Source organism: Rattus norvegicus, chromosome 14 (genome assembly GCF_021556685.1).
Source record: "Rattus norvegicus strain SHRSP/BbbUtx chromosome 14, alternate assembly SHRSP_T2T, whole genome shotgun sequence".
Classification (NCBI taxonomy): Eukaryota; Metazoa; Chordata; class Mammalia; order Rodentia; family Muridae; genus Rattus; species Rattus norvegicus.
In genome coordinates this window covers 41,605,077-41,630,434 of record NC_141547.1, presented here as the reverse complement: position 1 = coordinate 41,630,434, position 25,358 = coordinate 41,605,077, and the positions used below count along the sequence as shown (strand labels likewise).

General features: G+C 43.3%; 1 protein-coding gene across 43 annotated transcripts in view; it reads left to right on the top strand.

The window, feature by feature from the left end:
• Positions 1–25,358, top strand: part of Limch1 (LIM and calponin homology domains 1) — a 312,252-nt gene that overhangs the window by 141,394 nt on the left and 145,500 nt on the right. For 33 of the 43 annotated variants that reach the window (XM_087583015.1, XM_087583013.1, NM_001401577.1 and 30 more), the window contains 1 exon segment: positions 1,388–1,457. The exons of 1 other annotated variant lie outside the window; for it this stretch is intronic. In XM_087583015.1, coding sequence (XP_087439141.1) covers positions 1,388–1,457 — 70 coding nt within the window. 43 annotated transcript variants of the gene reach the window in all.

Genomic DNA, 25,358 nt, shown 5'->3' with positions numbered 1-25,358 from the left:
TGTGCTGCTAGAGGCTGTCTCCATGTGTGTAGCATGATGTCAGACTACTTCGAAGAGTCTCAGCCTGTGAGCTGGAGAAGCTCAGGTGTGGGGCCTTCATCATTTACTGTGATCTTGGATCTTGGAAGTAGAACAGAAGTCAGCAAAGCTTTTCTATAACAGGCCACAAAGGGAAAATCCGCACACGTTCTTCCTCTGACTGCTGCCACTGTGGCTGTAGGGCAGGAGGGGCTGCAGAGATTCATAAACCGATGGGCTTGGTTGCAGCTGTGTGCCAGGAAAATTTTATTTACAAAACAGGTCATGTACACCGTTGGCCCATGGGTTTGTTGCCTGTTGATCCTGAGACTATAAATAGCATCTAGTTTCTCTTTATGTAAGTAAAGGTTCACTACAGTAAACCATCTAGCTGTCTCATTCTTGAAAAAGTACCCCAATGACCATTTACCTCTGTTCCTTTATAAACATCCTCCTTTGCAAATACCATGCTTCCCCGGGGCTAGCCAGATTTCCCTTGACAGCTTGCTTGCCATTCTTACTGCTCTCCGCTCTCAGCTTATATTTCCCGCAGACCGCAGCTCAGCTACAACTGCACTCCCTTGCTTATGTTTCTGTTTTTACATGTGTTTAAGTTTGCCCTGAAAAATCTTTTGCTCAAGTCTTTTTTTTTTTTTTTTTGTACCTAGGGAATCGTGGCCAACCTTGTTTCAGATCTTCAGGATGTGATTGGTTAACCTCTTACAAAATACACTCTTCCATTTTTAAATGAAGCTCAACCACATTTAACAAGCCACTCTCCTCAAAGTGCAAATAGGGTCTGGAGACAGAATTTGTCTTGGCAAGTCATTTACAAAGATCGGTGTTGGTCTCGGAACCCAGTCCATCCCGGTAGAGCTCTTTGCCTTAGCCAGGAGAACGGGAAACACACCTTACCTGCCCTGGGTTGCAATACATGTCTCTGATTCTAGACCGTTCCCTCCTAGACTCCAGTCTACCTTATATCTTTGTCCATTCCCATGAAGCACCTCTCAGTTTCTTCCCCTTTCTCCTCTCCAAACTCTTAAGATCCCAGCTGCAGCAGTCAACAAAGTTGATGTTGGCAAAGCTTGGTACACACACACACACACACACACACACACACACACACACACACACACACAGAGAGAGAGAGAGAGAGAGAGAGAGAAAGAGAGAGAGAGAGAGAGAGAGAGAGAGAGAGAGAGAGAGAGAGAGGCTCATAGATGTTTTGGATTTACAGCAGCAAGAACAGCAGGCTCTAGACGCACTCCTTTTGCTCTTCAGTGGTTCGGCCCCAGCCCTGGATGCTGGTGCTGTGTGATCCATCATCCTTTATGTCTCACTTGACATTCTGCCTTTTTTATGACAGGTTGCTGAATGCTATAAAGCCAGGACTTGTTAAAAAGATCAATAGATTGCCTACCCCCATTGCAGGATTGGTGAGTATCCATAATTGAGATTTATTTTCCAATGTTCCTTTGCTCTAACCTAAGGGTCATGGCAGGGCCATTCATCACAGTTCTCTCTGGCAATATATATTCTACTGGAAGGAGAATGCACTGACTCCACTAAGCTAAGAGGTTCCTTGAACATGAAAGATTCCAGCCATCTCCAAATGGCACCTTAATCATTGTTTGTATTGTTCCTAAGAGCGATAAAGTCCTCCAGTCTTAAAGAGGTAAATTTGCTTTGGGGTAAGAGGCTGATAATTCAGTTGACCCCGGGAAGGAATGTGATTTTAATTACCTTTCCTCTCCACAGTGCTTCGATGCCTTCCCCTTCAGTGGAGGGGGTAGAGGACAGCTTCCAAGAAACATCACCTTCATAACACGTTGTTTCTTTCAGTGTTAGGACTCTGTGTTGGTTTAGATATTCCAACACTGTCTAGTTATAAACCAGCTCTTCTTAGGAGTTATGGCACACCAAAGTTATTCAGTGTCATCTGGGGCACTGCAAGTATGGCCCCAGCCCTCCCAAATCCACTTGTGGGATCTGTAGAACTCAAGTGTTCACATCAGATCAGGCAGAATATTTTTTCATGTATTGATATATTTTATAATTCTTGGCAATTAATATAAGCCACTTAATGCTACCTTTTTAGAGAGACAGAGACAGAGAGACAGAGAGACAGAGACAGAAATAAAAATGACCAAATTTCTATTCTTGAAGAAGCTACACACACACACACACACACACACACACACACACACACACACACACACACACACACACACACGTGTGGCCTGGTAATGATTTGCTGACTGTTTCCTTGATTATGCCTTTTCTGCCTGTGTTTTTGCACGAAAACAATGAGAAAAATGTCAAGAATTTAGGCCGGCTCCTGCAAAGGTCTTGCTGATTGTTTTAAAGTTTCTTAGTTATATCATGGCGACTGGTTAAAATCAGATGTGACAAGAAGCTATTGTGTTTGAAGCCTCTGGGGGTCCTGGTGGGAAGGCATGATATCAGCAAGTTGGATCAACTCAATTCTTTCATTAGGAATTGCTATTTCTGTGGATGCCCTTTCTTTCCTATGTCAATTGATAGAGAGTTGGAGATTAGACATTAAAATTCCATCTAATATTGTTTGTCAAAATTCATGCAGCCAATTGAGCTCATAAATAAGGAATGGGTAGATAGATACACGTAGGAAGAGTGGTTTTAAACAATTCTATGAAGCAAATAATATGCGGGTAGATTAACATGTCACATATGTTAGTGCGTACATGCATCCATTATTTTAGAATTTTTTATTAAAGCCATCTCTTCCAGATGTTGAAGCTATGATTTTTATGACTGATCTGTTCTACGTCTGTTTGGCCTTGAGCCTGGGGCAGCCTCTCACCTTGCTGACCTTGAAGCTTTGTGGTTTTGTGTCCCAGGAACAAGTTGAAGCACAAAGTGACGGTGGCCCCAGGCAAGCTCATGAGCTGCATACATTTCTGTACACAGTAGCTAAAGGGTCAGGGAATTAGATACCTCAATTGCAAATGTGACTATGAATCATTTTAGTAAAATTACAGGCTTGAGTACATGCATTTGTTTTGATATTTCCTCTTTCTTGGGGGTAATGGTATGTGTAGTGTGTGCTATATGGTGCATGCTTATGAATATCCGTGCATGCATGCCCACATAAGGAGGCTGCAATAGGACTTTGGGTGTCATTTTTATTCCTCTTCATGCTATTGCTTTGAAGCCTGTCTCACGGAACCTGGAGCCTGCTGGTGTTTATAGGCAATGTGCAGACGATGCTTGGCTGTTTATGTGAATGCTACAGATTTGAACTCAGGTGTTCGTGCTTGCAGAGCGAACACTCTGATCCTTTGGCCCATCTTCCAAGGCCTATTGTGCTGTCATTTACAGTAGATCAAATGCTGTCCTTGGTATGTCAGTCAATTTGATGGAAGCAAAGAGACGTTAGCTGTGCTCCTGCCTATGTATTTGTTTTCTTTCTCCTGTTTTTCCCCACGTTCTAGATCTTTTTAGCTGACATTTCCCTCCTTGTTTTTTTATTCTTTCTCACTTATATCTTCTTTTACTAAATTATTGTCCCCTGACCATATTTAATATTTTAATGTTAAGTACTAAGTAAACTACCTTGTAGTAGTTTAGCATCTAGAAAATTCTTTCCTTTTTTTTTTCTTTTCTTTTTTTCGGAGCTGGGGACCGAACCCAGCGTACTCACTGCCCTGTTGGTTAATGATTTCCTAGTCTATAAGTGTGACCAAATATTTCTCTCCAATTACCTTAAATTAGCATTTCCAAATGCTCAAGAAAAACTGAAGTCCTGACAGGAGAAAGAACTACAGCTTCCTCTTTACCCAGTATGTTAATATACATTTAAGTGCTCGCCTCATCCCAGTACTTAGGCTACCTTCTTTCTATGCTCACATGCTAGACTGACTTTCTGACCTCAGCTTCCCATAGCTTTGACCAAACAAGCATTCCTCACCAGTGCTCTCTTCTTCACTGAACCTGGACATCAGTCTAGGACTGTTATACCTGGTTGGGATGTTCATCTGACTGTTGGACAGCTCCACCCAAGTCTCTTCTATTCATCTAAGGGACCCCTGTCTGAAAGCCCTCTGGTCCCTCAATTATAACATATCCAAATCATAGTTTAGTGACCAGTCCATCCCTCTTGGAACTATGTGGGAGTTTCAGGCAGCACAGCTATGCTGGGAAGCACTTTGGTTATTTTGTCCAGTCTACATATCTGCTTGTCTGAATTGCCACTGCCCAGAGCAAGCTGTCCCTGTCTCTTGCCTAGGTAATTACTGTCAATTCCATCTTCCTCAAGCTCTGTTCACTCCCAGACAGGATGCCATTTCTCACAGTACTTCTTGAGTATATGATGCTGTCCTTCTACTCTTTTTGACAAAATCCTGTTAATTTATCAAGATTTGACATAGAACTACTTGTGTGAAGTCAGGTGGTGGTGGCACAAACCTTTAATCCCAGGACTCAGGAGGCAGAGGCAGGTGGATATCTGTGAGTTAGTATTATTAAATACATAAAGCCATTCTCACAGAGGATGCACTGAACTCAACCCAAGGTCTTGTGCACTTCAAGCACGTAAGGCCAAGCACACCTACCATTTAGAGCTCCATCTACTAGGAAGGAATTTTGAAATTGAGTCCACAATCACAACAAAAAGAGAACTACCTGTGTGAACCTGGAGTGTGGGTAGTCTGTTGATATCATTCTTTACAGAATATGTATAATATCCCCTGACAGAGGAGAAAATGGGTTAAAGCATGAGAAAAATAAACGTCAACCATATATAAATATACACCAGGGGTAACAGCTTGAAATGGGAGGCCTGTAAGTGGTTTAGTATTCATGATAAGACAGCACAGCTTTACATGTTATTTAACTGTGATCAAACATACTGATATTGGCATCACTTGTCGTAGTTTTGCATTAGAAATCACCACTCAGAAGAGATAATGTGCATGTCCAAATGCAGGTACAAAATACACTAAATACACAGATGTTATGGTGTTACGGTAGAATTCTGTTTGGGTAGGTTTGCAAATTTTCTTACTGACACAAAGATGGAGACTCAAAGAAAATTCTGTTTTGTAGGAGATTCCAAATAAGCAATATCATCTAGGTTGTTGACCTTGGGTTAAGTATATTTTTCAAATAATATTTTCTTCCTCCTCATATTCTTTATTTTGGGGATCCCCCAGAGATGACCATCCAGACACAGTTTATAGCCAATTGAAAGTCTTTATTCTAGCCAACTGTGACTACATTCAGGTATTTGGGACCCAAGTGTAGTATCTAGTGTTTAAAGTAAGGGGCTTTTAAAAGCAAAAACCACATCCTGGTATTTTGCTTAGCAGCTGCAGGAGGAATTTTGTGCAAGCAAGCAGTTTAACAGAAATTGAGACAAGCAGATGGCTAGAGAGGGAGCAAGCAAGCAGTTTAAGAGACACTAAGTTAGCTGGACATCTTGGCCTCAGTGTCCTAGAAAAGAGTTGGGTAATTTTCCATGGGATTCTCCTCATGGAAATCAAATTCTAGTTAAACCTGAAATGGCCTCAGGAAGAATACAAGATGGAGGAACCTCGGCACTGTCTTGCCCCATCACAGTCATGACACTAAAGAAAATGCAGAGAATGCTTCAAATGTGCCTCAAGACACATTGGTATGTGTGTTGCCAGGGAGTTGGAAGACCACTAGCCAACTGTTGATCAAGAAGTCTTGAATTTCCTGAGAAGTATGGCTGGAGGGCTTTCTGGAGAGAGGGGGGAAGGGAGGAGGGATGGAGGGAGGGAGGGAGGGAGGGAGAGAGAGAGAGAGAGAGAGAGAGAGAGAGAGAGAGACATACAGTCTCTGTTCCTTTCTGCCTCTGCCTCAGTCTCTCTGCCCCCCCCCTCTCTCTCTCTCTCTCTCTCTCTGTGTGTGTCTTTGTGTGCTTGTATATATTATGTATGGGTGCTTGCATATTTGTGTATATTTGTGTATACGTGTGTCCCAATGGCTTGGTGTTAAGAAATCAGTCCAGTAAGATGGCCCAGCTGTTCAACCTGAAGATAAATAGCGAAGTGTGTTTTCACATACCAATCCAGAATTACAAACACATGCAGATTTCACAGAGGCATGAATAGGTGTATTTTACCTCCTGAGTTGTGGTTTTAGGGAATTCAGGGGCGAAGGTGTTAAAACAAAGTAGTTGAAAACCATTTCCTGGCAAGAACTCTCACAGACCATGGATCCAGGTCTGGGTTCCTTCTGTAATGATCCTTGACATCTGAAGCCGCGTGGTGACTGCCTGCAGATGCTTGCATTCTTCTTTAGGTGTTAGTGAAACTGTTTGCTGCTGCCAGAGAGAAAGACCTCAGATTCAGGGCTTGGCCTACCAAGACTTTTATAAGTGTCCCCTCAGACTGCCAGCCTGTCAGTATTGTGCAATGGAGTCACATCCTGAAGTTCAAGTTCGTGGTCATTAGAAAGGATGTTGAAGGCCGTTTCACCCAAAGGCCTTGCTCACCCGAATGCACAACTTAATCTTTGGTCACTGAGGTTTGTATTTTGACAGCCATTCACTTATGCATATGAGAAAAGTAACTAGAAATAGATGATACTTGGGGGGAAGCCGTCCCAGCTCCAGAGCCTTCTTTCAGCTATCTAAGTATTCATTTGGCTTGGCATCTGAGACCGAAAGCTTCAAATTGATCTGGGGGTGGAGTGGGAGCTCACAGATGGAAAGACATTGTAGTTACATGTTTTACAGTTAAGGACATGGTGTATACTGGGGGACTTAGTTGGTTATTTGCCCCAACTTAGGCAAACAGTACACGCTGAGATAGCTGCTGAATCTTAGCCCGTCTTCTGCTGTCTACCCAAGTATTCCCAGTTGAAGATACAGCAGGCGAATAACAAATTATTTTAATACTTTGAGCAAAAGAAAAGGCAAAGCCTACCATCTAGTCACCTTAAACCTTCTCAGAAATGATGTTTTTTTTCCCATAAAGGATCTGTTTTTCTCTAGCCAAAGATACTATTTCAAATATGGTTAGAGCTAATATTCCTGGAGCAGGTGAAATGTAAGTTTCCAGAAACTCTGCAGACTTCTGGAAGCTTTCAGCAGGCATCTGTGGAATGGTTGAAGTCTTCTTGTTTGAGGGAGGTCAGAGCAGGGCAGATGATGAAAGGGCTGAAGAGATTTCTGGGCTGTAAAAGGATTAAACACATTGTTTTAGACAAAAGGTAGGTTTGTGGAGCTATTGAAAATGGTGATTCAAACTTCATCCTTTTAGGAAGAGGGCAAGATAGTACATCTCAACCCCAAGTGTTGTGGTATCCACCAGTCAATGAGGAGATTCCCACAGAACCTACCTAGAGGTGAGCTCCCAAGTACACCAGCCCATTCTTATGAACGCCTTGTGTCTGAGGTGGATATCCTATAACTTCTCCCACAGTTTATAGAAGATTCACTCTCTTCTAGCTACTTCTCTAGGCTAGTTCAAGCAAGGTCTTTGCTTCTGACTCTATTTCAATTAAAGTCATTATTTTAGGCTACAAAGGAGGGAAAGTAGGCAGTGAGAAAACCAGGAGTAAAGCTATCAGAGTGCTCACACTCATGTATTAAATGTCTGGTCCATGCCAAGGGCAGCACTGGCTTTCTAATCTGCACATTCACCCTGTGATGTCATCATTGTACGACCCTGGCTGGATCTCAGGAAACCACAGTTCACTCAGTCTTCTGCATTCCCGCTCTCCGTTAGTAAGAGGCAGGGTTAAAATTAAAGCTGGGTTAACCCTGAACGAAATACTCTAAACATTTGTTTGGAAGCCTTGATCTCCAAGGAGACCTCAGTGGTTCTAGAAGACCATCACCTTTCTCGTTTCAGACATACTCACTGAATGAATTCAAGGCAGGGAATTACGGACCCTAAATGAAATGTTCCTGTCAGCTCTATTAAATCAAGCTCCATGTGGCCACATCTCAGGAATCACAATCAGTAAAGTATTTGCTGACAGCCTATAATAATAAGAAAGCATTAAAAGTCTTTGCTGGGGCTAGGGAGCTGGCTAGCAGTTAAGAGAAGTTGCTGATTTTTATAGAGAGTCTTGTTTAGCTCCCAGCATCCACGTGGTGGCTTACAACTGCCTATAACTCCAGTTCAAGGGAATCTGGCCTCCATGCATACTAGACACACACACGCACACACACACACACACACACACACACACACACACTGTACACATACATATATGCAGGCAAACACTTGTACACATAAAATGATTTTTTTAAATATCAAGAAGTTTTGCTAAAGACTTTTCTTAAAAAGCATAATATTTTTACTCATAGTATGCAACAGAGCTTTCTAAAATTCAATCTTTTCTTTCCTTTCCTTTTTTTTGCACATATATGCACATTTACATGCAGGTGTATGTACATACATGCATTTACACACACACACACACACACACACACACACACACATGAGTCTGTCTCATGCACACATATGTTTCTTGCACATCAGTTCCCTCTAAGACTTTCCCTACCAGCAACCAGAACTGTACAGACTCATATTGTACTATCTCTTGCCTTTTTTTCTTTCTTACCTTTTTTCTGCTATGACTAAGGGTTAGCCTTTCCTAGTGCCAGTCACCCTAGCCAGACGCAGCTGTCCTAATTGAGGATTCTGATTTGGAGCAACAAGGACATAGGAACATGAAGACCTAGCACCCCCCTTTAAATGGGGAAGGAAAGGAGTCTTGGAACCCCGTCCTGGTTCTTGTGCCTGCAGCCCTACTCTGAGTGATGCAATCGGGCAACTCCGATGGTCAGGCTCTTCGTGGGAGAGACAAGTGAGAAGCGGTTAGCTGACTGTTCTTTGCGAAGGCAGCATGTTTCTCTGAGGGAAATGAATAGATCTTGTGGAGTGGCTCAGCCAGAACTGGATTTCGTGACACATCTTCTTTTATCCCCATCCCTGGCACGGTATGAGAAGCCTTGCTTGTGTTCCCACATGGTACACAGAAGGAATGCTCAATGCGCTGCTCTCAAGGTTGGTGCCAAGGCTAAGCTGCAGTCAGGATGGTTGTTAGCATTTTACTAGCTTTATACATAAAAGAGTACAGACCGTAGAGGGAAAAAGCAACAAAAACCTGAGTTTGGTAATTTTTTTGGTCCATTCAGCCTTGTGTTAACTTGAAGGATAGAACATTAATTGGGGAGCCAGGTAGTTTATTTGATGTCTCCCAGGTCATTTCTGGCTGCGTGCTGTTTGAAACAGTCTCCACAATTAGCTCGTAAAAGTGCAAACCACTCTGGGCTTCGTCTTTTCCTATACTTTTATAAAGCTCTCAGATGCGTATGGAATGGAATCCAAGCACGTGAATCAGGCTTTTCCTGGCCTGTGTTAGAGTCTAAATTTTATCTCTCCCATGCATGTTTCTTCAGAAACCAGGCCACATTTTAAGTTATGACCCAACCCTAAAGAGATGGATACATAGTGAATATGGTGTGTCATATGGTGACAGCATTTCTCCACAGTGAGTAAGATAGGTTGAAGGAGCATTCGAATGACCAGTGAAGCAGAGTTAGCTATCAGAATCTGCCTGTCACCAGGGATGAAAGAGTTGTGTCTTCACATGCTGATTGGTTTGGTTCACTATTTTTTTAAGCATATATATATGTATATATATATGCTTATATAGATAAGCATATATATATGCATATATATAAGCATATATATAAATAAAATATATATATAAGCAGATATATATTACTCATTCAGTAGACTCTATACTTGGATCTTTTCCTGGGATGCAGATATTCAATATGGCATTCTAAATCTTGACAATGGCTGGAGTTACAGCTTCAATTAGCCATACAAACATCAGAGCAAACAACATCCGCCATCGTGTGCTGCGTGTGTGCAACTTTCAGCTGCTGTTCACTAATATGCTTAGATAAGACTAACATGTCAGTCTCCTTGTCCAGTTTTTGGCAGAAGGCTTGGTAAGAAGTTTTGTTCCTTATTATTATCCTGGATATATGATCTCACTTTGAGAGTGTATGAGTTATCCACTGCTGCGTAACAAATTGCTTACCCAACTTAGTAGCTTAAAATCACATTGGGTATCACATAATTCCCATGGGTTAAGAAGCTGAGCAAGGCATAGAGCAGTTGCTAGTTCAGAGTCTCTTTCATGGGGGAGGGGAGGGAAAGAGGGAAGGAAGGAGAGAGAAGGGGAGAGAGAGGGAAAGAAGGAGAGGGGGAGAGAGGGAAGAAAGAAAGAGGGAGAAGGAAGGAAGGAAGGAGAAAGGGGGAAGGAAGGAGAGAGGGGGAGGGAGTGAGAGGGAAGGAAGGAGAGGAGGAGGAAAAGAGAGACAGAGAGAGGGAGCGGGAGAGAGAAGAAAGGAGTGAGGGGATGAGAGAGCACAAATGCTCAAGGTGGAAGTTACTGTCTTTTACCTCTTATCTCTGAAGCGGCGTTCCATCACTTCTGCCATACATGTAACTAAGAGCAAGACCCTGAGTCAACCCCACGCTCCAGGGAAGGAGATAATGCAAAGACTTGAATACCAGGAGTGATCCCTGGAGCTGTCAGGCTCTACCTGTCACAGGGGCTGAAATTGTTGTACGTGCACTCTCCCCCTGGCTTGGCTCACCATTTTTTACTTTACTATGATGTGAAAGTGATGCCCTTTCGGTAGAATCTATTCTTTGATATTTTCCTGGGCTGGGGATGTACAGTGTGACTTTCTAAATCCTGACAGCAGCAGGAACCAGAGCTTCCAGTCAGCCACACACACACATAAGCCAACACCATACTGTAGATGTGTTCATTGGATTTTCAACTTATGATATCAGAACTTATTCCCTTTGTAAGCTGACGAGCATCTCTACTAACCTGTAAATAGTTTTATTCTTCTAAAGACATGTGTTGAGATTTGGTCTGTTGCTAGGTATGCTATGAGTGAATTCTCAACTATACCAGCTTTTGTTGTGCAAACCTTGCTCCTTAATATAAAACTATTACTTGAATAAACATGATGACAGCCAGTTACTGGAGGGAATAGAGGTAGCTAGGCAGGTTTTCAGTTACCTGGTTGGAGGTGGGCACAGGTAGAGGGAAGAAAGAGACTATGGGAAGAGAGGAAGAGAAGGAAGAAGGACTGTGAGCACCCAGCCATGAGGGTCAGCCAGTTGGAGTAGGATCAGCCCAGGCGTCACATGGCAAGTGACATCTTGGGATTATTGATAGAGAAAGAGACAAAATGTTATAGAGGGGTGGTATCTGCCCAGCTCTAATGCTTTAAGGCTTATTATAAATATAAAGGTTCTGTGTCTTTTATTTGGGAACTAAATGATCTAAGATGGGGTAGAAACCCCCAAATAATATTTACCTCAACAGACATGACCATTGGGTCATAGAACTTTAAAGATTACAGTTTCCAGAACAGCCTCCTATATGACATCCAACTAAGTTCCTTGTTTTGTTTTTGGTATCTTTCCTTGGTATGGGGTGGGGGTGGGGGAGCTACAGTGCACCAGAAATAGATGGTTTGTTCTCTCTTGCCTTCTAAGTGAGAATCTGCTTTTGATATAAGACATAACCCATAAGTTTTAGGGGACCTCCTCCTAGGAGTCAAAGAAACAAGTCTAACGTTGAGTAAGTCGTAGAGTGGTAATGAAGTCTTAATATGCAAGGGTGACCAAGGAAGGTTGCTAACTTGAGATCAAGACCTGCTTTGGAAAGGAGGGATGTGAGCAGGGCTCCCACGAACACAAGGCACATTGGAGTTGTAGAAAGGATCTTCTTGTTGGGAAGGGAAAAGGTCAAACCAGAAGAGCTTAGATGCTGTCTGAGAGTGGCCAGTGTTCCCACATGACTGTATCTGGAGCTAAGGGTCTCTGAGAGAAGTCAGTGTTTTAGGAAGTGAACCAGAAAGAGTACATTGAGGCCAGAAATCCCATCTAGGTGGAGTTGGTCTCCTTTCCATGCACTGAGACCTACTGAAAGCCAAGGACTTTTGTGTGGCATGTAGCTCTGCAGCTGGGCATGGCCAGCTAGCTTTCCATCACTGTGAATAAATACCAGAGACAATACACCTTCAGGGAAAATGGTTTTATTGTGGTTCAGTTTCAAAGACTTCAGTCCAAGGATGGCTAGCTCCATTACTTTGGGCCTGATAGGGACAAGAGTTATGGAAGTAGGAGTGTATGGCAGAGGGGACACCTATCTTCATGGCAGCCAAGAAGCAAACAGCCAGAGAAGAGACTGGAGGAAACATTTCCACCTACTAGGCCTCACCTCCTAATAGCCCATGTAGTGATGACTTCATCAATAGATAAGGTAGCATACTCATGACCCAATCACCTCTCAGGGTCTCAGCTCTCAATACTACTAGGGACCAAGCCTTGAACCCATGAGCTCTAGGGAGACATTTCAGATTTAAACACTTAAAAGGGTAGGAAGCCAGCTATGGGAAGAAACCAATCATCTGTTGATTAGGAGACAAGAAATCCCAGTGAGAGCTGATGCACACCTAAGCCTAGTTGAAGGGCCAAGGGGAGTAGACATGGGAAGACAGAACATGTCTCCAAACACAATAAGCCATCATTTTATGAGACATACCATACTTAAGAGTCTAGCTAATAAAAACCACCTGCCAATTCAATTATGACACAATGGTAAGTCACCAGCAATGGAAAGATGCAACTTTATGTCAGATGTTAAAAATATGTACATGTTGGACTTGGTAAAACACCATAAATAGTGCTGGGAAGGTTACATTCATGTTTTGGACCCGAGCAACTTGGAGGGTGGTAGTGTTCTTAATAGGGATCATGGGAACAGGGGAATGAGAAATGGGTTCCAAGAAGTAAGATCGATTCTGTCTTGGACATACCGACTTGGCTGTCTCTAAGAGACGGTCATGTGCAGATGTCTGGCAGGATAAAGGACATGTTAGATTGGAACTCAGGGGGAACATGAGAAAATTTGGACTTCGTTAATGAGTGAAAAATTCTGACATTAAATCTTCATGCTTAAGAATGCACGAAACCATATTAAATTCTTTTCCTATAACCACAGGCTCTGAACCCTTCCCTCTAATTATAGTGTTATCTTTGGGTGTGTTTGGCCAGTCCTGGAGGGTCTAAAGGGACAGAGACAAAAGAGACCGGAAGCCACAGGAGAAGCCGTTAACTGTTGAACTGAGCTTTGACAGCACAAGATGGAGACTGAAAGTCCTCCACCTAACGGCTGACAACTTGTTGGCTGTCCATGCTCCTGCTCCAAGCGCTTCTATCCCTTGACTTTCACTGCTAGTGGAGGCCAGTGTGTTGGTTTGTTTTACAGGCGCCACACAATGGGTGGCTTGAGCAGCATTCCTCACAGTTCTGGAGGAATATGAGTGTCCAAGATCCAAGCTTGGATGAGGCCTGGTTTCTTCTGATTGGCCATCTTTTGTGCTTTTTTAAACGTGCTTGTCTGTGTCTGCCTTTCCATATTTTAGGAGGACACCATCACAGCTTAGCTTAGGGTCCATTCAGATAATCTCTTTAAACGCAAGGACCTCTTTAAAGTCAAGTACTGTCACATTCCGAATTACAAGGAGTTGGTTAGGAGGACATTGTGGAGGATACAGTTTAACCTGTAACAGTGGGTAAGCCAGCCAGGCACCTACATTCTTACTCATGTGTGCTAAATGACTAGTGTCACTAGCTGAAGTCTGATAGCCTTTCTGTGCACTATAGATTATTTTCCTAACATGTTCCCATGACTATTTTGTGCCCCCGCAAAGACATAGTTATATATAGAAGTTCTGTAATTTTTTTTAAATCTTCCCTTAGGTTTTTTTTTCTCCTTCCGGTTTCTGGGGCGGGGGTGGAACCAAACCTTTCTTTGAAGAAAGAGCTCAGTTGTTTTCCCTTATCTTTCCCTGGGCAGAGTTCAGCCTGTGACATTACATCACTTCCTTTCTCTACCCCCTTGGGAATGAAAGCTTCAATTAGGATCTGTGAGGAAAAATATACAAGAACAGGGGACACATATTTTGGTCTTTGTCTTACCTGTTTTTCATAGTCACAGATTACATAAAGAAATTTCCGTGGAACTAATTCTTATGATGGACTTTCAACTTGAGTTCAAGGGGTTTCTACAGTTTGACAAGAACAAAAACATGCTCCAATCCACTTGAAGGCACCACACGAGCAGGAGGCCAGAGTTGGCTGGGATAAAATGGCTCTTCCAGTGAGTCTTCCTCTGAGACTGTTTTCATAGGACGTTTGTCTTGGATAGCATTTCAAAAGAATTGCTAGACACCTATCTGATAATTAAGTGACTTCCTGCTAGAAGCTTGGTTCTACGTTGATCTAAAAATAGATGGGAACATTAATTTCTCTCGTTTTCATCCTCTCAATGATGTAAAATACACAATAATGGAGTAAATGCCTTGAGATTTACCTTGCTTTTCCAGAGTTCAATTTTGCCTACCTCAAAGCAGTCGTTTTCAGCCTTTCTAATGCCCCATGACTCTCTCTCTCTCTCCTCATGTTGTGGTGTGCCCCCCCCAAACCATAAAATTATTTCGTTGCTACTTCATAACTACAATTTTGCTACTGTTATGGGTCGTAATGTAAATATCCGATATGCAACCCCTGTGAAAAGGTTGTTTGGCCCCTAAAGGGTTGCGACCCACAGGTTGGGAACCATTGTCTGAAAGCTTCTGTTTGGCTTAAATATAAAGTGTTTAAAATATGATGACTGATAGGCATGGTGACACAGCCCTGTACTCCTAGTTACCCAAGGAGAGGAGGCAGGAGGATCACTTGAGGCCAAGAGTTCAAGACCAGCCTGGAAAGTGTAGTCAGACAGCCTTTCCAACCTTCCCCATATAAAGTGAAAAAAATATTTAAAATAAAAGCAGTGTGAGAGAGACAATGCTGTAAAAATAGGACTTAACCTTTAATGGTCCTCCTCACATGGCTAAGCATGAGGGGAAAAAATAGCGAAGTCAAATCAAAAACATTCTACAAGATTCCTGACAGTGTTCTTCACGACTGTCAAGGTCAAAAACAACAACAACAACAACAACAACAACAACAACAACAACAGAACCTGCAAGTTTCAGAAACAAGGTAGGTCCTGACCCGCTCGCAATGTAATGTGCTGTCCTGGGTGGTGTCAAAGAGCTGCAGCCCAGACGCTGGTTTCCAGCACTCTGCCAGCGTCTCTTCACCAATTGCCTCGGTGATCCTAGGCAATGAGATGTGGGGTCTTAGCTGTACTGAACCTCTTTTTCTTTTTTGGCAAATTTTCCGTAGATTTAAAAAGCTCTCCCTAAGGTAAATACTTTATTTGAAAACTAGGGTGAATGACAATAAACCCAATAATGATGAAGGAGGGTATAATACAAGGAAACAGTGGGAACCCAGAAGTTATTAATAAATGCCGAGCGTCATCCTACCATAGGATATATTGGTGTCAATAAATGGCAGGATACCAGAGAGTCCGCTGGCCTATCAATCTAATAAACTTTTATAAGTGATGGATTGGTCGTAAACACTGTGTTTTATGGCACCAGAAAATTCCAAACAGTAAATCCACACGCAGAATTTCAGCTCCCATATTTCAGGACCCTGTTTTTAGAATCTGCACAACGGAATATTTCATGGCCTTTATGGAGTTTTAATAAAAAACAACAGGTGGAAAATGGATTCTGCAGTAGCGGGAGCGGCTATAACCATAAATACTGGTATCTCAGAATTACACCAGCAGAGACTGTAAACACATTAGTCACCCAACAGGGCTGGATTCCATTCTCAGATGTCATCTCAATTTCAGGCACAGAGATTAAATGCCACCATTTAAATTCAAAACACTGAATGGCTATGATGATCTTTTATGTTCACGGGGATTCACGGAGTGCGCGTGATAGTTTCCTCGTCCATAAAATAAAGCTAATAAATCTCCTCTCAGCATTGCGGGACCAAGCAAGCTGACACGCATTAAATGTCTCAGATGATGGCGGATGGTATGTAATATGTTTCCAGTAAATCATGGCAGGGATTATTATTTCCTACGCGTGTGTTTATTTTCATGGTTGCAGGACTGGGAGCTGCCTAGCTGTTTAACAACACTATCATATTCCAAGTAGGGAAACTGAGGCTCAGAAGGGGATGACTGGCCCGGGACACTGCAGCTTGTTTGTCCCAGAGTTGGAACTTGAAGCCTTATGCCAAGTCACACTTACTTTAGTCCAGTTCCAGAATGGCTGACCGTATTGCAAACCTACTGTGTGCTGCAGGCTGTCACCTTGCTCTCTTTTTAGGATCCTATTTGGGTCTCTGGAGCTCTGGGGATGGTTCCTCCTCTTCCTCAGAGGGATCCGGATCCCCACCTCCCTTCCCAATAGGTGTGGCAATCAGCTCCCTAACACTTCATCTCCTTCCCTACATCAGCGTTCCAGCTGCCGCAGCCTGCTCTGCTCCGAGCAGGGCGCTGTGTAGTGAGGATCTTGCTGGGCTAGAGAATGTAGGAGCCTCCGGGCTGCTGTGATGGACTCACGGAGGGGAGCTACACCTCCCATCTCCCTGTGTGGGTCTGCTGGAGCCCAGTAGAGTATGAGGACGTGCTGGGGTGAGTAAATCTCTTATCGGAAAGTATCTATGCCAGAGGTCCAGGGGAGAAGGTCGGAGGCCATGAGGATTTTTACATTGGGTTTAAAACAATACTTTTTTTGAGTTTGTGATATGGCTTGAGTAATTTCAAAATTGATTTTCCATCAATTAGCCCTTGATATGGATTTTTTTTTACTATTTACACCTCCCTCAGCCTCCAGTCACTTTAAATAGGCTTTATATGTTAAACAGGATGTTGTCTTTTATTTTACAGCTATGTATAGTTACACACAGATATATTAATTTGCCCATCTCAAGGGGATCTTAAGGATTTTGTGAGAGAGGAGCAGCCCTGCTATATTTTAAAGACTGACCCTGACACTGCACCATTTGGTGCCATGGGGCACTCGACTACATAGACAGGAGGTACCTCTCACCTGAGACCTCTCTTGTGCTCTGCCCTTGTCTCGGCTGCCTCCTTTGGCATTGTGAAAATCTCCCTTTCTGGCAACAAACCAAGGAAAATCATGGCAAAAACTGGCCAGGGAGGAAAAGTCAGTGGTTCTGGATTCAAGGGCTGCCTCCCCCACTGGTCCTTGCCCATCGCAATCTATATTTATAGCAGACATAGAAAGGACTGGAGGGTAGCCCTGAGAGGTTTTCTAATAAAACCCTGTCAAAACTGTCTGAACGCTGAGCACTTCATGGCACCGGTTATCGAGGGAAGGAAATTTCTCTTCATCAAATTTATGGGGCTGGATCGAAAACCAAACTGAAACAGCTTCATGAATCCCCGTGGCAAAATGATTCATCTTCATAGAGTCGGAAAATCTATTTTTATCACCTTTATTCTGCCAACTCCTCATTTTTATTCTCTCTCTGAACTACTGTTATTTCCTTTGTGGTGCCAAGTTAAACCAAATATCTCCAGAGCCTATAGCTGTTCTCGTTGGATCCTTCCAGCCCGGCTGACTCAGCAGAGAGGGAAGAAGGGGCTGCTGGTTCTCCACCGCATGGGTGGGGCTACCTGAAGTTGCTGCCTGGAACCTAGGGGGTCTGCCTATGGGTATGAGCCGTACTCAGCAGTTTGGCGTGTTGAGTGTTAGGGATGGCCATAACTCTTCCAGCTTACCCAGGTAAAGAAGGGACAAGAATAGACACACTGCTCTTTCAGCCCTCCCTTTCTGACAGGGAAGGAAGCCATGCAAAGACGTGCATTAGACAGGAACAGACCCTCTGAATTCATGCTATGTACTTCCCCGTGTCCCTTTGTGTTCCTGGTCACCCAGCCCTCTAGTTTCTTGCATGCACCCAAATGGTTCTTTGAGATCCCTAGGAAATGCTAAAGGCAGTGGGATTGTTTCCTCTGAAGACATTGAAAAGAACCTGCTTTCAGGTTACCTTGGATAGCATATTCATCAGCTTCTTCTTCTGATGATAAGACACTAGAGAGACAGCCAGAACAGAGCTATGCAGGTTCAAAGCTCCTGCCAGCATCAGCGCCTGGTACACAGATATTCAGTAGGTACTGAACACATGTAATGAAATTCCTTATAAGCCCTAGCCTTTCTTAAATCTGTCTTTCAGAAGGTAGAGGCATGCTTTGTTGGTAGCTGACATTTCTTCTATACAGTTAGTGGGCCTAATCTGAAGTCCTAAATTTTCAGACTACATTATCTTAGCTGTATATCCTGGCAGATTCCTTAGTCATTTGAGGCCCGTGTTTACTTGCCTGTAAAATGGGCTTAATAACTGTCTTCCTGGCTTTCATAAAGAAGAGACGCAAGAGCAGGAGAAGTAGAAGGAAGGGTAAGCAGAGGAGAAGAAGGAAAATAAGAGAGAGGAAAAGGAGGAAGAGGAGGTAGAGGAGGAGGAGGAGGAGGGAGACTGATTATTGGGGTGAATTTGGAATCCTTTGAGTTTAGTTCTAAATATAAAGTCCAAAAGTTCTGTTAATAAAACTTTCTCCAGGAGGAAGGACAATTTGAGTATGAGCAAGTAAAGGAGATTGGTGTGTGTGTGTGTGTGTGTGTGTGTGTGTGTGTGTGTGTGTGTGTGTGTGTACTGTCTGCACTGCTACTGCACTAGGCACTAAACCAAGTGTTAGGTGGTCAGTGTTAGAACCAGCCACCTCAGGTTTTATCCTGATGTGTGCTAGTGTCTAAACCCTGCGGGTGTAGCAGACGTAGGGTGCCAACAGCTAATCAGACCAAGGAACTATCTCAAACTGTCTCCATGACCCTTTTCGCATGGCTCTAGAAAGGGATGTCCAGTAGACCAAGAAGGACAGCATTTCTGTGCCTTCCTAGGCAGCTGCAAGGGGAGGCAGGGTGGGCTGTGTGTATGGAGTGGCATACCAAATTGTTCTGGAAAGCAATGTAAAGGAGAGATAAGGACGACCCCCTAGGTAATTGGTTCCAAGTATCTACGACTCCCGAGTTTTGAGCAGGTGGGTTGATAAAGGCCAGCTTCCATGGCTTCTGCTACTACCTTGGCAACTGAGCTTGTATTTAGTTTCTTCCAGAACCCAGACCCTCATATGGCCTTGGATATATGAGATGTACTAATTTCTATCTGGCTTCTCCAGTCCGTAGAGATTTACTTTAATATAGTGTGTCCCTCTTGACACCGAATGCCTTCCCCAGTGACCTGTACTTGCCCCTGACCCATTCCCTCTCCTCTGTGAAGGTTTTTATTCCTAGACACTTTAGGCCTCTCAGACCGAGCAAGGCATCGCTGTGAGTTTCAGAGCGCAGTGAATAATTTTCACTCTGCTTTCTCTCTGGTGGCTGGATGGATTCCTGGGCTCTGTTTTCTGTAAGCAGTCATTTCTTCCACCGCAGCCATCTGCAAGGAGCTGGAGGTTACGAAATGACTGGGGCATGTTTTACATGGCTACACTCAGTCTCTTCTCTTTGCTTCTCATGTAAGTTTTGGCAGGGATTTCTATGGTTGTTTCTGAAGGCGGTGCTGGAAGACCCTGTTGGTAAACAGCCCCTGGCTGATGTTGGCTGTGTCCCCACGAAGACCGTAAAAAGTACAACTTGAAAACTTGCTGTGGTTTCTCTGCCTCTCCAAGGGCCAAACCCAGGACTGACCTCTGAGACCCTGACCTCAGCCATACTTGTGGGATGAGCAGTGGCCTGGAATTGTTTTGCCTTCACTGGCTGCTTCCTGACTCCTCTGGGCCAGAGCACAGCTCTGGTTCAATCAATTTACCATCGTTATATGTCTTGGGACTTTCACTCCAGCCCTGATTCTGCTAGAATTCTTTCTGACAGAATCATATTTCATCTTCCTTGTTCAGCTTGAATTTTATACTCTCAGAAAATCTCAAGTTTCCAAGGTACTTTTTATCCACATTGCTGTTTCTACATTTTCACTTAGTATAGGACAATTTGGGATATTCTTGGACATGTGATTGACTATATATATGTAGATGACACGAAGGGTAGGAGGTTTCTGTGCTCAAAATATTCAATCAAGGCAAAGTCCTAAACAAATCTACAGATTTATATCTATTCATCTACCCACCTACCTACCTACTTAGATAGTAAAGACTTTTAGGAAGAAAAAGTACCTAGGGAAAAAGTGATTTGAATAGATTAGTAAAAAGGAAAGTTGAAAAATAGTAAGGAGGGAGAGAGAAAGGAAGGAGATGGGAAGAAGGAGAAAGAAGAGCTGACTGTTCCTTTCCCTCATTTCCCCTTAAATACCCCTGCTGTTTTCTGACATTGACTCAGCTCTAATGCCTTAAAGTAAATTCCTCTCTTCTCTTAAAATAAACATACACAGGAACACCCCAGTGGTGTTGCAGACACCCCTCAATCATGTTGTTCACATTCGGTCTCACTGTGAAGGAGACCCCTCCGAGTGTTTCCATAAGCCCTGCAATGTCTCATTTACATCAGTGTGAGTATTAACAGCAAGAAAGAAAAACTTCCTAGAAATGAATCCTCATACCTTGAAAACAAGAGCTAAAGAGGTACGAACTATTTCTTGAAATTGTCCTGAAGAATTGCCTATTACAGATTCCCATGTATAAGGCCCAAGGTATCCATTGACTCTCAAGAAATGATGAGCATTTGTTAGCATCATCAATGTAGGGTTTTTAATGGTTAATGATTTGATGAAAGCTGATTGCACCAACTGTATGAAGAAGAAAGTCCCACATGGAACTGTGCCTAAGATATTTGGACGTCAATCCCTCCAGTGGATCTAGCACTGTTTTCTCTAGTGAGTATCCCTAAGACAGCTGGTCAACCTCAAGACTCAGAATGTCTGATGGTATTTAGTTTTGATTGTAAACATCCACGTTATCTTTTAAAAGAAATATACTGATCTATAATTGTACATGTAAATATAAAGAAACAGAACACAAGAATTATGATCCTCTTTTGCAATGTCCCAGGAAAAGTATTACTAAACCAGGGTCTGGGTCTTCTGGCTTTCAGGACCCAGTTTCTGCCATGTATATGACTTGACATCCACTTGCCCATATAAACTTAGAGGAGGGGCAAGCTCTTGGTTTCAGTCGATCTAAACACCAAAAAATGAATCTGCTGGTTTGGGTTCCAGAGAGGATTGCACTATCAAAGACATTTCTTCCCCGGTTTGTTCAAACTCTGATACATTTCTGTGATGAACTTACAACTCATAAGGTCTGAGTGAGCACTTCAGGGAAGCAGAGCTCAGAAGACCATAGGGATCAGCCATCTCTGTCAAAGTGCTCACACAATATGCCCACAGAGAGGGTGACATCATTAGAATACTTATGCCTAAATTCATCTGACACAAAGGTACTCTTGGGCAGGTAGGTGTAGGGGCAGCCAGCTCCTGCTCACGTTCATCCATGTCTTCGTCAAGAGCTGTGGCAGCTGTCCTATTCTTTCTACTCAGCCTGGTCTTCTCCTGCTCTTCCCATGAACTGTTTCCTCCCCTTGGGGTTTCCTTTCGAGACTGGCTCTCTGAAAACTTCTTCACACTGGACCATTTTTTCACTCAGCTTCACCTCCCCAGTGACAACCGTGAACTAGGCCTGGTTGGTGCAGGTGAGGAACCGGCCTTTGAGGAAGGTCTAGCTAAAAGAAGGCTCTAAGGCTTATTTATAGAGCCAACAGTGATATCAGCCAGTATCCACTGGAAACATCCTCGCCTTCACGTGTGCATCCATCGATCCCAGAATTCACCTCACCTCCTCCTGTTTGTTGTGGTACATGATGCCCAATGTAGGGAAAACCCAGATGTTGGATGGAGGAACAATGTTACTATCGGCAAAGCCCACCCACTGTACCACATGAGTTGCTGCCTCTGAGTTACTTCTGCACAGTTCCTCATTGGCCCATGATAAGTGATGACATTGCTGTCAAACACACAGAATCTGTCTCTACCTTCAAATACTGGACCTTGTTGGGAGAACATTTGTGGAGAAACTCAAGGGGTGTAGTTGGTTCAACTCAATTAGATGTGGGGAGCTGTGGCGAGCATATGGACCTGACTCCCACTGTAGCAATGAGAGCTTTGAAGATACCCCTGACTCCTATCTTGAGTTCAGGTTATGACTACAGGGTCCCCGCCACCATGGTGGTTCTTTAGAGAAAGGGTGAGTTATGTTTGAACATGCTAAGGTCTTCTTTGTATACCTATAGAGATGGTGTTTTGTATCTGAGCTAGAAAGTTGGAGGTTTTCATGAATTTGAGAGGCTCAGTACACATAGCTGAAGTTCATTCAGTTCTACGTTTCTTTCCCTGAATTGAATGAAGATTTTACTTTTTCCTCGAGCACTGGGATAAAGGTTAGTGTGGGGTCCAGCACACTGATATGTTCCTGCATAGTCATTGAATGAACTACAAAGTCATCTTTGAATGAACAAAACTTGAAGGGATGTTGTCACTATCATTATTCTCCCACGCAAACCTTAGATCCTCCATTAAGCCCCTCAGCCTCAGAGCAGTGCTGCCATTTGGGATCTTGGGTTCTTGGCTGTCAGTTTGAGGTGGTGATGATGATGATGGTGATGGTTATTAATAATATAATAATAGTAATAATGCAAAGGTATCTCTATCTGCACCTTTTTGAAAGTGTATGATGTGCATTTATTTTGTGATTAATTTTTATCATTTTGACATTCTACAAGTCCTGGTTAGGTTTCTTTTTCTCCCTCCTTTTCTTTTGCACGCATGGATGACAAACTCACCATCGTGGAAAACATCTTTCTGCAGATATTCACATCTATATTTCTTCCCGGAATTCAACCTCTTCTCCCATGGGGACACTTTTGTGCTGCCAGTAACACAATGAATTAGAACCGTTTGCCTGACTGCCCAGTCATATCCCTCAAGCCTGGTCAGCCACAGACCTGTGGTTATCCTGGTGGCTTTATATGCTGTAATTTGGGTTGTAATTGGCCGACTGAAGGATCAACCACTCCAAAATATATCTACGGCCTGTTGGAGAACAAAAGCAGCTAGTGACAGAGCTTAAGAACACAGAGACTCCTTCATAGATGGAACATTCTTGAGCTCTTTGAATAAAAGCAATCTTCCTCTGTGTGTATATGTGCCCAGGAAACGTATGAAAAAATAAATCCAGTAGCATGGTGCGTGTGTGTGTGTGTGTGTGTGTGTGTGTGTGTGTGTGTGTGTGTTTACTTAACCCTGCAGTTTTTCTTGGCAGGACTTAAAACAGACTTAGCTGCCATCTACTTTGCTCCTGTTGAGGAGAGGAATTGGGCCCAGGAGATTGCGATGGCAAAGAGAAGCCATTAAGGAAGGAGGCCAGGAGGAACCTCTTCTGCCCTGCAGCTCCCTAGCTTTCCGTTTCCAAAGCCGTCATGCACATCTCTGCCTGTTTATCTTTCCTTTACTGGAGCTGTGATGTCTGAGCCCACTCTAGACACCAACCTCCTCCATTTGTCCTCCCTCATCTCCAAGTGCTAGGTCAGCCTGCTGTCATCCACAAGCAAGGTTCCAAACAAAAGGCCTCATTTATCTGTGCTGGAGCAGCTGACAGAGGACATTTTGCTCTTCTTAGCCTTCAGGGACTCCTCAACTTGCCTAAGTTACCTCCTGGGTCTTTGATCTAAACTCTGGTTGCAAGGTAATGAGGCTGCAGTCATCGGCAGTATTCTCCGCCCTCTCCCACCTGTCCTGTTTCCACTCTGAAAACAACCCTCTGGCCTGACACATGCCCACAGGGACTTTGGTCCCACAGGACAGCTCTAGAGCTCCCTCCTTTGTGGTGACCTCAGAGCTTCCTTCCACTACAAAAGAGTGAAACAGGTTAATCACGCCGAAGTTCAGTGCTGTGCGAGTTGGAATGCTAAGAAAAACTTGGAGATATTTTTAGCGAAGTGTAATATTTTGATGAGTATCTCTCACCTGAAACATTCCCCAAATCTTCTATTTCTAGGGTTGTTTTTTTTTTTAAAAAAACAGCTTCACAGGGGGTATGGTATTTGAGTTGGAAAAGAAAAATATTTTTATTTCCTGTCCATGACATTGAGTGGCATTGATAAAAACATCAAGGTCCTTTGAGTTCTGTTTTTTTTAGGGGGGGGGCTCTAGGGTGGGAGCATGCATTATATAAGAAAGACCTTGAGTTGTGTTTGTTTTCTTTCTCCTGTTTATCAGCTTTCCAAGAGAGTCGCTGAGGAAAGTTATCATCAGGGTTGGGAAACAAAGAAAGCTCTGAGAGAGGCCGATAGCCAGAGCAGCCACTCTGTCTGTCTATACTCTCAGCCTTTACCTCAGCCATGGTGCTTGCTCATGCACAGTCTTAAGACAAAACTTTTCCGTCTTAACTCGTAGGGGTCGATTCCTCCACCACTCTATTTAATGACTGTTTAGTCACTAAGCCTGTGAGTGATCGTCTCTCACACTTGGGGTCAGGAAAGAATTCGCTAGAGTGAGGCACAGGTTTGACTTTCCAAGGTTAGGTAAACAGAGAGCTTATACTTTTAAATGATTTTAGGAGAAAATAATAGATTTAGAAATCTTTATTCATTGCACTTTATGCTTATTCGATGTTTTAAATGTTTGGAGTCATAGATCAGAATTTTAAGTTGGCTCAGCGTGGAAACATGAAATATTAACAATTACCAAAATAATTGTCCCTGCCTGGCTTCCCAGTTTATCCATCAAAATGGTCCAAACTCTGCCACAAACTTTCAGCAGACGTTCACAAACTATTCACAAGTAAAAAACTGTCTTCCATGTAGAAAGACACCCTCACACACCTATTGTGTGTGCATAGGTATGTGACACATGCACGCATACACATGTATTTATGCCAATGTGTGTGTGTGTGTGTGTGTGTGTGTGTGTGTGTGTAGTGGGCACAAGTTGACAATGAGTACATTTCTCAATCCTTCTCTCCCTTATTTTTTTTTTTTTTTTTTTGGAGACAGGATGTCTCATTGAGCCTAGAACTCAATAAATCATCTAGGTTTGCTAGCTTGAAAGCCTGAGGAAACGTCCCGTCTCTGCTTCCCCAGGGCTGGAATTACATGCTTCCGTGCACACACATGTACATGCACATGCGCGTGCGTGCACACACACACACACACACACACACACACACAACGTATGAGCTGGGGGAACACTGGTCCTCACGCTTATGCACCATGCAGTGAATGAGCTGAGTCATCTCTCAGCCCCATCCTCTCACAGGGACAAGCTGTATGAGCCTGCTTATATTGCATTATACCTGTGGAAGGGAGTTGACGTGTTTCTCTTTATCCC